Raw genomic sequence first — 13,418 nt, 5'->3', positions numbered from 1 at the left:
AAACTTTCTTTGAAATTTGACAGTGTGGAAAAGCATGATATTGACATTAAACAGAGTTTGAGTACCAAACATTCCAAATCCTTACTAATTCAAACATTCATTCATTCACATGTATTCTGCTGAGTATCTAAAATGTATTATCTTAGCAAGATATATGGACCATTAGTGGAAATTTTTACATAAATTATTAACTTTCTCTATAATCTTCAAGGCAGGACAAAAATCCTGATAAGAACTAGTCAGATGAGGGTGTCCTCTAAATATAACCATGAATTTAGTGACAAGACTCAAGTACAATTAGCATAGAAAGAATCTGAGAGGATTCTAGAAATGGCTTATTGGAAGGAAGAAGACAAGAATAGCACAGTCCAGAGCATTTTATCAGAATGTGGAGTGAAAACATTGTGCTAAGACAGGTGTAGAAAGTGAGGATAGTTACTTAGACAAAAGTATGCAATGGGATTAGGGTAAGGCTGTACTGTTTAATTATTTTTAAATACCATAGTTCAAAGCGTTTCTTGCTAGAACTGGAGAAAAAAACCAAACATATCCTACTTATCATTACAGGGTGAATGTTCGTGCATTTGCGGGTATTACTGTCCAAACCACTCCCTCTTATCTGATCTCTAACCCTACCTCACTCTCTCTCTATGCAGAAAGAAATTGTTGATAAAGAAAATAAAATGCCCACCTCCTTTCAGCCATTATGTCTGGAGCTAACAGCTCCAGCCTGACCCCAGGATCCTTTATCTTGAATGGTGTTCCTGGGCTGGAAGCTGCACATGTCTGGATCTCTCTGCCATTCTGCTTCATGTACATCGTTGCTGTTGTGGGGAACTGTGGGCTCATCTACCTCATCAGCCATGAGGAGGCGCTGCATCGACCCATGTACTACCTCCTGGCCCTGCTCTCCTTCACAGATGTCACCCTGTGCACAACCACTGTACCCAATATGCTGTGTATATTCTGGTTGAACCTCAAGGAGATTGACTTTAATGCCTGCCTGGCCCAGATGTTTTTTGTCCACATGCTGACTGGGATGGAGTCAGGGGTGCTCATGCTTATGGCCCTGGACCGTTATGCGGCCATCTGCTACCCTTTACGTTATTCCGCCATTCTCTCCAACCCTGTCATTGCCAAGGCTGGTCTTGTCACCTTCCTGAGGGGTGTGATACTCGTCATCCCATTCACTTTCCTCACCAAGCGCCTGCCCTATTGTCGGGGCAACTTCATTCCCCATACCTACTGTGACCACATGTCTGTAGCCAAGGTGTCCTGCGGCAATTTCAAGATCAATGCAATTTATGGTCTGATGGTTGCTCTCCTTATTGGTATGTTTGACATCTGCTGCATTTTCATGTCATACACTATGATATTGCGAGCTGTCATGAGCCTGTCATCCTCAGATGCTCGTTACAAAGCCTTTAGCACCTGTACATCTCATATCTGCGCGATTGTGATCACCTATGTCCCGGCTTTTTTCACTTTTTTCACCCATCGTTTTGGAGGACACAGTATCCCTCACCACATACATATCATTGTGGCTAACCTTTACCTGGTACTGCCCCCCACAATGAACCCAATTGTTTATGGAGTAAAGACCAAACAGATTAGGGAAGGTGTGATCAGATTTTTACTTGGAGACAAGATTGTCTTTACTCAAGACAAATAAATCATAAAATAGACAGATATATTGCTGGGGAGTTGGGGGTAAAAAAAGTGGAGGAGAAATTTGTAAAACATGTAAGTAAAATGGTATTAAAAACATGAGTCCTCTAATATATAGATTTTTGTGAAGCATTTTCAAGTATATATTATGAAATGGGTTTTTCTGTGTGTAAAAATATGCCAAAGAAAAGAATGTAGAATAAAGAATATTCTACAATAATAGCATATCTGTTCCTCATAGATTTTGTTTTACATAAGGGTTTACGGACTCATATGTTTAGTGAAAATGGACAAGTAACAAAATGAGGGTTGCAGGCCTGGTTTCAATGTATGTATGCATTGTGTATAAGAAGAGAGGGCTGTGAAGTTGTGGATCGAGCATACCCTCTCCATAAAGGACAAATTCTACTCAATTCAAGCACTCAAGCACAGTGTTGCCACGAGCCCAGTGTTGCAAAAATTTTCTAATATCTTCTAAGACAAGCTAGACTTAGATAGTCTGTGAAATCTCCCAATTTTAATTATTGGCTAAATGTTTTTTTGTTTTATTTTTGTTTTTTGGTTTTTTTTTCGTTTTTTTACGTTTCATTCAAGACATGTCTAAGAGTTATATTTTTCCCATTTCATCAGTTTGGGACCTCTATTTAAAATGCCCCTAAAACATATCATTGTGATGTTACTGTCACTGGGAAATGCCGCTGAACCTAAGTTCTTGTCTTAAAGGAAAGACTTCAATCAAGAGACAGAATTTTTGTGCAGCATGAACAGCAGAAGTTTATTAGTAAAAGAAAGTATACTCCAAGACATAGAACCGGCTGACCCAAGAGAGGGAAGCAGCCCTGCTTTCCATTGCATGAAGGCTTTTATTTCTGTGGGCAGAATTGCTTCCCCCTCTCCTTTCTGTTATCTCTCTTTCTCGCCTGAGGTGCCTAGTCCTCCCTTCTCTGGCATTTAGCAATGCATTTCTTTGATTTAGGGGCATGTGTAAACACATCCCCTTGATTTAGGGGCATGTGTAAACACATCCCCTAGGTTTTGGGAACATGTGTAAACACATCCCCTTGATTTAGGGGCATGTGTAAACACATCCCCTAGGTTTTGGGAACATGTGTAAACATATCCCCTTGATTTAGGGGCATGTGTAAACACATGCCTTAGGAGTATGTGTAGGGGACTTGACCTAAGTAGGAGCTGCAGCAAGAGGCTTTCTAAATGGGGCTAAATTTCTCCTTCTCCTGCTCATTTCTATTTATCTGCCTACCCTATCATTACCAGTCAAGCAGGCAAAAGTATTGATTAAATTATTAGTATGTGTTATAATTCATTCACTTATTCATTAGTTTTAGATATTTATTTAGGTTATATTATTGGTCAGACCTTGGGTTTAATGAGGGAGAGAGGCAGAGTTGAATATGGTACAGTCCCCAGCCTCAGGGTACTAAGAATCTGTGGCCAGGGATATATAAAAAGAAACATTAAGTGAAAGAAAAAGGAGAGATGATAAAAATGGATGTAGAATGGAGGCAGCAAAAAAAAAAAAAAAAAAAAAGAAGGAATAAGCGTTGTTAAGAGAGTCACCTAAAACAGTGAGGAGGCTATTTAAGGAAGTGGGACCTGTGCACATCTTGTACATCAGTTCTCAGAACTGCTATTAAATCGTTAAACCTGTTGCTAAGGTCAGCTCAAGGCCAAATCATAAACATCCTGGAGCCATTAACATCCTGAAATAACTGCTTCATGGGCATACATGGATTTTATTTCCTTCCTTGTACTTTTCACCTCCCTCATTTGTATATTGGAACTAACTGATCCCTGATAATTTAGCCAGTAATCCTTCATTTGCATGAAATAATTTCATTTTGTAGTTTTTGCCTTTATAAATCCTGCCTTGCCTTGTTCTTTCCGAAGTACAGTTTGAGTTGCTACCTCAATTTACAGCTCTTGGATTCAAATCCTTTAAGACCCCAAATAAACTTATAATTTGTTTTACAGCTTTAGATTTTTTGGGGGTAGCACATACTATCAATATTTTTCATGTCAATAAGTATACTCTCAACTTATAATATTTGTTTTAGATAGTGATCACATATTTTGTAGGGGAAGAAGAGTTTTCCTGATCCCTCATACATAGTGGCTGGATCTGAAAATTAAATTGACAAAAACAGATTAACAGGAGGAAAGAATACAAATTTTATTGAATTTTTACATGTACACGGGAGCCTTCACAACAGAATGAAAGCCTGAAGAAAGTGACTAGAGCAGGAAGCTTTTATGCTTGTTAGACAAAGAAACAATAAATTTGTGAAGAACTGACAAAGAAGTCTGGGCCCGGGGAAATCAATGGTGAAGAAGTAATTATGAAGATAACAGTTTAACAAGTTTTTGTTTACAAATTCTTCTGGAGCCATTGCTGGGCTGACAAGAGTTTGTGTTCAGTAAAAGGAGAATTTATTTCCTGCCTACAGGCAAGCAAAAAAGGGGGAGCTTTCTCTGTACTTATTGCTTCTTAATTGCTCAGCTCAAATAGTTTCTAAGTCAAAGAGTCATATTTCAGGGTGACATATCCTGGTTTCCTTCAGTTTCATATATATTAGTTATATATGCACAGAAGTCCATGTTCTGAATTACCAAACTCTGCATAGTGATAAAATGTCCCACAGCCCAGTGCTCCTCTCTGGAGACAACCATCATGGTCAAGTCTTACATGTTCTTCCAGATTCTTCCATGATTATAGGCTTTTAAAGTCTAAATGGTAGCATACTCAATACTGAACTCTTTTCCATTTAACAATATATCTTGTTATTCCTATATCCCATATCTCTACATATAGAACTTTTTTCCTCTTTGTGTAATCATTTTCCTCTTTTACATTTGGAGTGTATCTAAGCAATGTTGGGGTGCAAAGCTTTACAAACCTCATTTTGTCCATTTGGAAGCTTAAAACTATTTCTAGGAGGAATTGCTGAGTCACAGAGCATTGTTCCTTTATTCAGAGAGGTGGTATTACCAATTTGTACCCCAATGAGTAAAGTACAAGATCAACATTTCCCCTATATCTATAAAATAATGTTTTTAATACATTTTCAAATATTTTACCATTTGAAGAGGTAAAAACAATAGATCTTTGTAATTTACATATTTTCTGATTTGAATTACAGTAACTATACCTCTATATGCTCATAATTGATTCAGTTTTCTGTGCACCACGAATTTATATTCTTGACTGATGTTTTATTAGACATTTAACAATGATTTGTTAAAGTTCTTTACTTATTTAGGCATTTATTCCTTTGCTCATGAAATGAGTCATACCCCTCCATGCCCTCCAGTCTCTCTCTTGACATTGTTTATGGCTATTTTTGTCATAAGAAATTTTTTAAAGAATTAAATGCATCAATCTTTCCTTTAATAGCTACAAAATTTTCTCTCAAGATTATGATGATTTTTGCTCATCTGAGATGATTAGAATAAAAATATTTTCCCATATTTTCTTCTATGTTGTTTCTTTCATTTTAATCTTCATTTTTTTTAAAATAAGTGAAATATAATAATAAGTGCACATGTGCAAAACAGTGCAACTCACTGTTTAATGAATTTATACAACTCAATAAATTTTCAACATTCATAGGTCAAGAGGTAGAACATCGCCAGCCCCCAGAAGCCACTGTCATAGATATTCTACTTACTACCCTTTCCACCACCCCTCCCATAGGAATCACTATCTTAACTTTTTTCACCGGTACATCCTTGCTTTTCTCTGTATACTTATGCATCCTTAAATGTTATAATTTAGCTTTATATACTCTATTATCTATTCTTACATAAGTGGAATAATTGGTATATATTCTTTTGTGCCTGGCTTCTGTTGCTCAACATAAGAGTAATTCATGCTGCTGCACGTATCTATGGTTCAATCATGTTTATTGCTGCATAGCAATCCATTATGTGAATATCCTACTTTTCTTTTTTAATCCTTTCTATCATTAATGGGCATTTAGGTTCCTTCTAGGTTTGTGTCATTGTGAGTATTAATTTTGCACATGTTTCTTCATGCTCACATGCATGTAATTCTCCTGATCCAGGTTGATATGGCTACAGTTACTGCTGCGTGCCCAACCACTCAAAAGCAGAAACCAATGTTTGAACTTCTGATATGAGACCCTTTCCTTAGGAAAAGTGGTGGGCCAATTGTTGGTAGATTCCATGATGGGAGTAGTACTAGGAGTGGCATTTCTTTATGTGAGTAGATATAATTATCAAACACAAATTTGTCTTTACTGTATGCAATACCACTTATAGAATCACTACCTGTGGCTTACAGAATGGCTTATTCATCACTTTGGTGGTCCATATAACATTATGCTGAGAACAAATAATTCATTTTTCAAATAAAGAGTTGTAATCATACCCATGGAATTCATGGAATTTACTATGTACTCCATCATCCCAAAGCAAATGGTCTGGGAGAATAATGGGATAGATTATGCAAGATAAGTAGTACTGTCAGCTGGAAGAAAACTTGAAAGCTGGCAGTGCTATCCTACAGCATGTTGTGTATGTTTTAATATGGACAATTTATGGTACCATCTCCTTTCTAGCCAGATGATTTAGTCCTACTAAGAGATGGGGATAGAAATAAACTTTCTCACTACTAAAAGTCATAACTAAGGGGCTTCAGGACAGACCATCCCAGAATGTGCCACTTTGGGATATGGATTATTTATAGCTGGAGACAATCAAGGCTCAGCAGACTCAGGAAGAACTTTTAACCTTTCCTTTAACTCCCTAACAGAATTTAGATAGGGGACTTGTACCAGGAAGAGAACTATCACCAAAACTAACTTTTTATATCTGAAAGACTTAGCTGCATGGCATAACAAACATTTGTTTACCTAACACCTGCTCTTCTCAGCTTCCTGCGAATTGGCTTCCTCCCCTTTGAGACCCCTGGCCTCTTATCTCCTCTCCCTTTCCCCTTAGTTCAGGATGGTATGTAAGCCTCAATTACATGACTGCCAGGGAATTTCTCATGACTTTGTGGGACTACCCCCCCCCTTTCATACAAAATTAAACTTGCTTTTCTTTGTTATTCTGTCTTAAATCCGTTTAATTATTCGCCAGCCAAAGAACCTAGAAGGGAGGAAGAGAAACTTTTTTTCCCCAACATAACTAACTACCAGAATATTTTTTCTTATCTCCATCACTTTAGATTTGGCAGGCTGGAGGTCCTAGTTCCCAAGAGAGGTATACTTCTACTAGAAAACATAACCATGATTCCATTTAATTAAAATCTAAGATTTCCCCCCAATCACTATGGATACCTCATGCCATTTTCTTAGCTAAAATGGTTAATCCTGATCATCAAGGGGAATTGTGTTGCTTTCACACAATGTAGGTTTTGAAATATGAAGTTAACTTATGACAAGACTGGAAAAGTTGCATATTTATCTCTGGAGATACTGAATGTATGGTTTTGATTCATGGCTACCATGTGTCACTTAAAGTCTGAAATTTCCCTGGTGATTGCCAAAGTAAGTCTGCAACAGGCTTCACTGGCTAACAGACATTTCTTGAAAGCAAAAATTTAAATGGCAAAGAAAGAAATAAAATTTTTTAAATTTCATTAATAAAGGGAAATGAAAATTAAAATCACAGTGTCATATCATGACTTACTTATAAATGTGCTAAATGTAAAAATCTTTCAATATGGACAGTTAGTGAGGAGGCAGAACAATGGAAATTCCATACCTTGAAGTTGAGAGTATAAATTGGTATCCACTTGGGAAAATATTTTGAAATTATCAAGTGAAAAAGATAAACATATCTTATGACTCAATAATTTCACCCTCAGGATCTATCCTAATGAAGTTTATGATTCTGTCTGTGTGGCTCTGGTGTTGGGTGGGTTTTTCCTGCAGGCCCCCGCTAAGAGCTCCATCCCCCCTTATCAGAGCTGTCTCCCTCCATCCCCTTAGCGGAGATGTCTCCGCGGGCACTATAGTTAGAGGCCTCCCTGTCAAAACAATGTTGAAGAATCACAGCTGCTAGGGACAGACATCCCGACACCTGGCCAGATTTAACCAATCCCTAGCGTCGCAATAGCAATAGTGCGAATCTCCCCCAAACCCGGAGGCCTAACTCTATAAAACAAAGCGCCCGGCCCCAGGAAGTGCTCTGTTCTTTGGGAACAATCCTGCTGAGCCCGCCGGCATAATAAAGCTGTGTTCTCCCTGATCTCTGCGTGCCGCTTGAGTCTCTCGGTCCTCGTCATTCTTCCGCAACACTGGCTCTACTAAAGAAGACTATATGCATATCACAACATAATGATCAAGAGATATAATGACCAATTCAACAAGTTCTATGCCAGTGAATGTATTGATGAAGACCATTTATGTGGCAACCTTCAAAACTGATATCCCTCAAATTGAACTAGAATATTCCCAGTCTCCTGAAGATAGTAGATATGGATAAGAAAAGTCAAGACTGTCTACTATAACCAGGAATAGAACACATGCTGGTGGACGCCGCTTCTCTCAACCTGGATCACAAACAGGGTAAGGATATTCTCCATCAAGACCATCAACATATAGAACCAAAAGGAAAGCAAATCCAAATGTACATTGCTTCCAACCCTGGAACTCTTACTGGGGAAAAAAAGAGAAGCTGTGAATTTGGGTGTCATCCAAGAGATAGCTTTCCTCTTTTGAACTTCGGGGTGGGGGTAGGGGCAGAAAAAGAAAAAAGTAATGACAAAAATTAATCAAATGCAATAGCCGTTAAGAGTTAGAAATCAGCTCAATATTTAAGATTTTATGCTAGGCTAAATAGTTTTAATTTGTTCAATTTTAACAAACAATTGTTGAATACCTACCAATCTAGGGAACAAAACAGCATATGAGGGCAATTTGGAGTTAGTAATATTTCAGTGGTCCAGGCGAGTGATTTGGATCTTAAGATATGGAAAGAAAGACAATCATAAAAGACTTTTTTTTTTTAATTAAAGTTTATTGGGGTGACAATTGTTAGTAAAGTTACATAGGTTTCAGGTGTACAATTCTGTAATACATCATCTATAAATCCCATTGTGTGTTTACCACCCAGAGTCAGTTCTCCTTCCATCACCATATATTTGATCCCCTTTACCCTCATCTACCACCTCCCTCATCCCTTACCCACTGGTAACCACCAAATTATTGTCTGTGTCTATGAGATTTGTTTATAAGAGACATTTTTAAAAGTTAAAATCAATATGGTTTCTTTTCTTATTTGAATGTGTGGGATGTCATATTCAGAAGCTAGTTCTATTATTTTTATTATAAATAAAAATATTTAATTTTGTCAATTTTTTTTTCTTCCAAAATGAGAATCCAGCCCCATCCATTTAAATCTAGAAGGCTGAGAGAGCTGACATTTTTGAAGGTGACACTGGTGAATGGTGAAGAATATATTCATGAACACTGACAAGGTGATGTTTATAAGGAAAGACTTTTTTTCAGGGTGTTTGTATCATTAGGCAAGTGGTTTATTGAATTCTTCAGGGGAAGCAGGCACTGGGCACACACAATTTGCCTTTGTGTCAGCCTTCCCAGTGTTCTGTTGCTCCCAGATCTGTGGAAGATACAAGGCATGAAATGACAGCTACAGAATGTTTGGGTATCCTAATGCTAACAAATTATCTTTCCTGTGCTTGAATTGGTATTCAGTGAAATCTATATTTGGAAGTCAGTTTTTCTGATTTGTCATTTCAAGTCCTCAGATAACTCCAGGGTCCCAGGGGGACATTTGGCATATGATTCATCCAGGGTCACGGACATGGAGTAACTGCTTAACAATTCTAACCTCATAGGGATGTCTGATGGAAGTGGGTGTAACAAATATAGACCACTCCTTGGGATAAGTGGATAGAATGATAAATAAAGCTTAATCTTTCAGATTCCATGCAAGCTGGCCACTCAGAGAGGCAGTTGGTCTGCTACAGAATACCATGAAAACTGGCTACAAATGAGTCATAAATTCAATACTGGAAGACCTTTCAGAAAGTGGATTGTTTAACAGTTTGCCATGCCACATGTGGCAGTAAATTATTTAGTTCAGTGTTATTCCTTTACCTTGTCTTATTCTCCCGTTTCTCACTGACTTCTCTGATTTTCATATTGCCTTTATTAACCTGTATCCACTTATATATGGGAGGATTTCTAGCCTTTTTACCAATTACTCTGTTGTCCTGCTTGGGTAAATCTGCTCATCCGTGGTGTAGCCTAGACCCTCAGAACCTAATATATGTTGGTCCAAACAAAAAGGACATGGAGCTTACACAGCATGAGAAGGAATGTCTGAGCTCTGAATTCTGTCATAGCAGAATAGGGCTTCTACTTCCAGTCACAATGATGCTGGATCCCAGGGGAAGGGACATTAGATCTCCGGGTATGAGCTCAGAATGTAATATGTAATGAGCTGAAAACCTGTCCCTGCTCCAATCTCCATGAAAGTTACTAATTAACACAGTTCTAGAAGATTTGGCTTGTGCACTATCTGGCCATTTCCCCTTGTTTAATTTAACCCGGAGTAGAAGTATCGCAGAAGGTCTTAGAGCCTTTCTGCTCACTGCTATTCAGGACCACTTTTACATGCTATGGCATTAACATTATTTTTATATTCATTATTTCTCCACACTATCATGTCATATAGTTCCAATTATATTGTCTTGCTTCTGTTACTGTAAATCGAGGCCAAATCATGTAGGAGTTTAATGTTGCTGGTCCCAAGGTGATACTCAGGGGTAGAGTCTGTGGGGATCGGCAGAGTGGAGAATAAAAAAGGAAGGTGGTAGTCATAGATCCCATAGTTCAAAAATATACTCACTGGAAGATTAGTTATTTCCTTTCAAGAGGAGGAAGCTTCCAAACCCAAAGGATTAATGGCCCTGTGGGAGATGGGCTAGTGGTTGGAAGCCTATTGCAACACAAGTATAAACTTTCCTTTGTAGGCATGACAAAACAGAGAAGGAAAGATATTGCTTTCGTCTGAACTTAGAAAGTTCACGGTCATGGCTATGATGGTGATGCTGCTCAAGGCTGGGTTCTGGGAGTGAGGCACCAAAAATGATAGACAAGAGATCTGAGAAATAATGGAAAAAGAAGAAACCCCTGAAATTGGAGCTGTGAGGAATGGAAGAACATAAGGCAGGTGGTGTTTGAATATTTTTGGTAGGGTAAAGCTAAAGTCTCCTATTTTGTTTCTTCTTAATTTCAGGGTTTCTTTTTGCAGTATAGTTTAAACAGGGTGTTTAAAAATAAGGTACATTCTTTTTTGTTTTTTCTATCCAGAATTTTTGGAGTAAATTTCTATAGAAATTTTGATAGAAAACTTGAGAAAGCCCTTGAAAGTAAGTTCTTCCTTGGTATGTCCATCTTACTGGGTCTCATGTCACGGAAGGGCTCAGGGATTCTCTCAAGCAGAGGTACACCTAGCTCCAATTTACCACACTAGCCAGGCATCATGGAAGAAGAAGGAAATAAAATAAGGAAGAAGAGTTTAATTTTCTTTTTTACTCCTCACAAACCTGCTTTCTGTTCCCCCAGACAGAAAGTTACTGACTTTTTCACAGCCTTATTAAAAAACAGCAATTGTCACCACTTTTGTTCATGCTCCATAGAGCTAAATGAATATTCCTTTTAGAATTCAAATTGAGGTGTCATCTTATGTCTTAAACATACTTAATGCTCATTATTAACTTTAAGATAAATCATCCCCATATTTCATTCATGTATCTGCTTAAATGTTACTTTGTTAGAGAGGACTTCCCTTGTGATAAATTTAAAATCACACCAGCTTAATCATTATCCAGTTGTCACATTTTGTTTTCCTTTAAAGCACTTATGTCTTCTATCTATCATCTATCATCTATCTATCTATCATCTATCTACCTACCTATCCAACTATAAACATTTATATACTGTATACATATTTTTGTGAAATCAGAGATTTTGTGAAGTCAGAGATTTTGTCTGATTTCTTTGCTATACTTGGCAGAATTGTTAATATTTTTGAATGTCTAAATGAATCCATACTTTAAAGGATGGTATATAATCTTTGTAATATCCTGCTGATTATCACTCCAAATGTATTGTATTCTTTTATTTGTTGTGGTTTGATTTTTTAAATTGTTTGATAATTTGTTTGTTTTCTCTGTGGTTCCAAAAGAACAAAGAGGAGATGCCCCCCTTAAACGACACCAAAGCCCACCCCTCCTCTTTCTTCCTTCTGGGAGTTCCAGGCCTTGAAGAGATGCACATCTGGATCGGGTTTCCTTTTTGCTCTGTATATGTGATCGCCCTTGTGGGGAACATCACTATCCTGTCTGTGATCAAAAATGAACGCAGCCTTCATCAGCCTATGTTTTACTTCCTGGCTATGTTAGCCTCCATTGATCTGGGCCTGTCCACATCCACTGTCCCCAAGATGTTGGGTATATTCTGGTTTAATTTAAAGGAGATTACCTTTGGAAGTTGTGTCACCCAGATGTTCTTCATTCATATGTTCACTGCTATGGAGACTGTTGTGTTGGTTGCCATGGCCTTTGATCGCTATGTTGCCATTTGCAACCCTCTGCGGTACAGCCAGATTCTCACTAACCGAACTATTGGTCTCATCTTTGTGGTGGTGTTTGGCGTGAATTTCATTTTTGTTATCCCTCTGGTGTTTCTCATTTTGAGGCTCCCCTTCTGCGGACATCATATAATCCCCCACACATATTGTGAGCACATGGGAATTGCTCGGCTGGCCTGCGCCAATATCAAGGTAAACATGATATTTGGATTAATTCTCATATCAATGGTGTTTATTGATGTGGTTCTGATTGTCATCTCCTATGTGAGAATACTCCAAGCTGTCTTCCACCTTCCCTCTAAGGATGCCAGACTCAAAGCACTTAATACTTGTGGCTCCCATATCTGTGTTATTCTAGTCTTCTTCATTCCAGCTTTTTTCTCCTTCATGACTCACAGGTTTGGCAGGAATGTTCCCACATACATTCACATTCTCCTGGCCAATTTATATGTTGTTGTTCCACCGGCCCTTAATCCTGTCATCTACGGAGTGAGGACCAAGCAGATTCGAGAGCGGGTTTCAGGCATCTTTCTGAAAAAAGGCTGACATGAACTGTCTTAGAGATATTCATTTTAAAATTCAGAAAAGAGAATGTGTTTCTCAATTACAGAATCTTGCAATAGAAAAACGTCTCTGATATTAGTATTATTTCATTCATAATTTCCTTAGATATATACCATTTAGAACATATAATGTGATTAATGTCAAAACAATCACTGTGAAAATTTATGGAACACTTAAAAGTTTTGGACAACTTAGTTGCAAGATTTTATTAGAATTACTTTCTGTATAACCGCTACAGAGCAGGTCTTGTAGATAGGATTGTGTGGAATAAAATGCTTCTTTTTATTTGCAGATAGTCAACTCTGCCGGCCACATTACCAATTCATATATATCCCTACATCAAGGACTACAGGTTTTTAATACTTGTGACAGATTTTTCTATTCCTTTCTTAATTGCTTAGTTCTTTTTTGCCTTAATTTTATTGATACTTTGTTATATATCAGAATCTTATGTCATATAAGTATAAATATAAAAATGTACATGACAATTTATGGGTCTAATAAGAAGAAAAATTCGGAGAAATTCCGTGTGGAATTTTCCCAGGGTCATCATGTAAATGCAGATCACTCTATAAGTA

The 13,418-nt window shown here is 37.7% G+C and overlaps 2 protein-coding genes across 2 annotated transcripts; both read left to right on the top strand.

Moving 5' to 3' along the window:
• Positions 1–690: 690 nt before the first annotated feature.
• On the top strand, positions 691–1,698 carry LOC117031049 (olfactory receptor 52N2). Its single transcript, XM_033121348.1, has one exon. It carries the CDS (start codon positions 707–709, stop codon positions 1,670–1,672), a length of 966 nt encoding a protein of 321 aa, XP_032977239.1. The 5' UTR covers positions 691–706; the 3' UTR covers positions 1,673–1,698.
• A 10,185-nt stretch (positions 1,699–11,883) lies between these two features.
• LOC117030561 (olfactory receptor 52E4-like) lies at positions 11,884–12,822 on the top strand. The gene has a single exon (XM_033120696.1). It carries the CDS (start codon positions 11,884–11,886, stop codon positions 12,820–12,822), a length of 939 nt encoding a protein of 312 aa, XP_032976587.1.
• Positions 12,823–13,418: the final 596 nt, after the last annotated feature.

The sequence above is a fragment of the Rhinolophus ferrumequinum genome, chromosome 11, assembly GCF_004115265.2.
Source record: "Rhinolophus ferrumequinum isolate MPI-CBG mRhiFer1 chromosome 11, mRhiFer1_v1.p, whole genome shotgun sequence".
In the NCBI taxonomy this organism is placed as follows: Eukaryota; Metazoa; Chordata; class Mammalia; order Chiroptera; family Rhinolophidae; genus Rhinolophus; species Rhinolophus ferrumequinum.
Note: the sequence above shows the minus strand (reverse complement) of the source record. Positions and strands in the feature narration are given on the sequence as shown.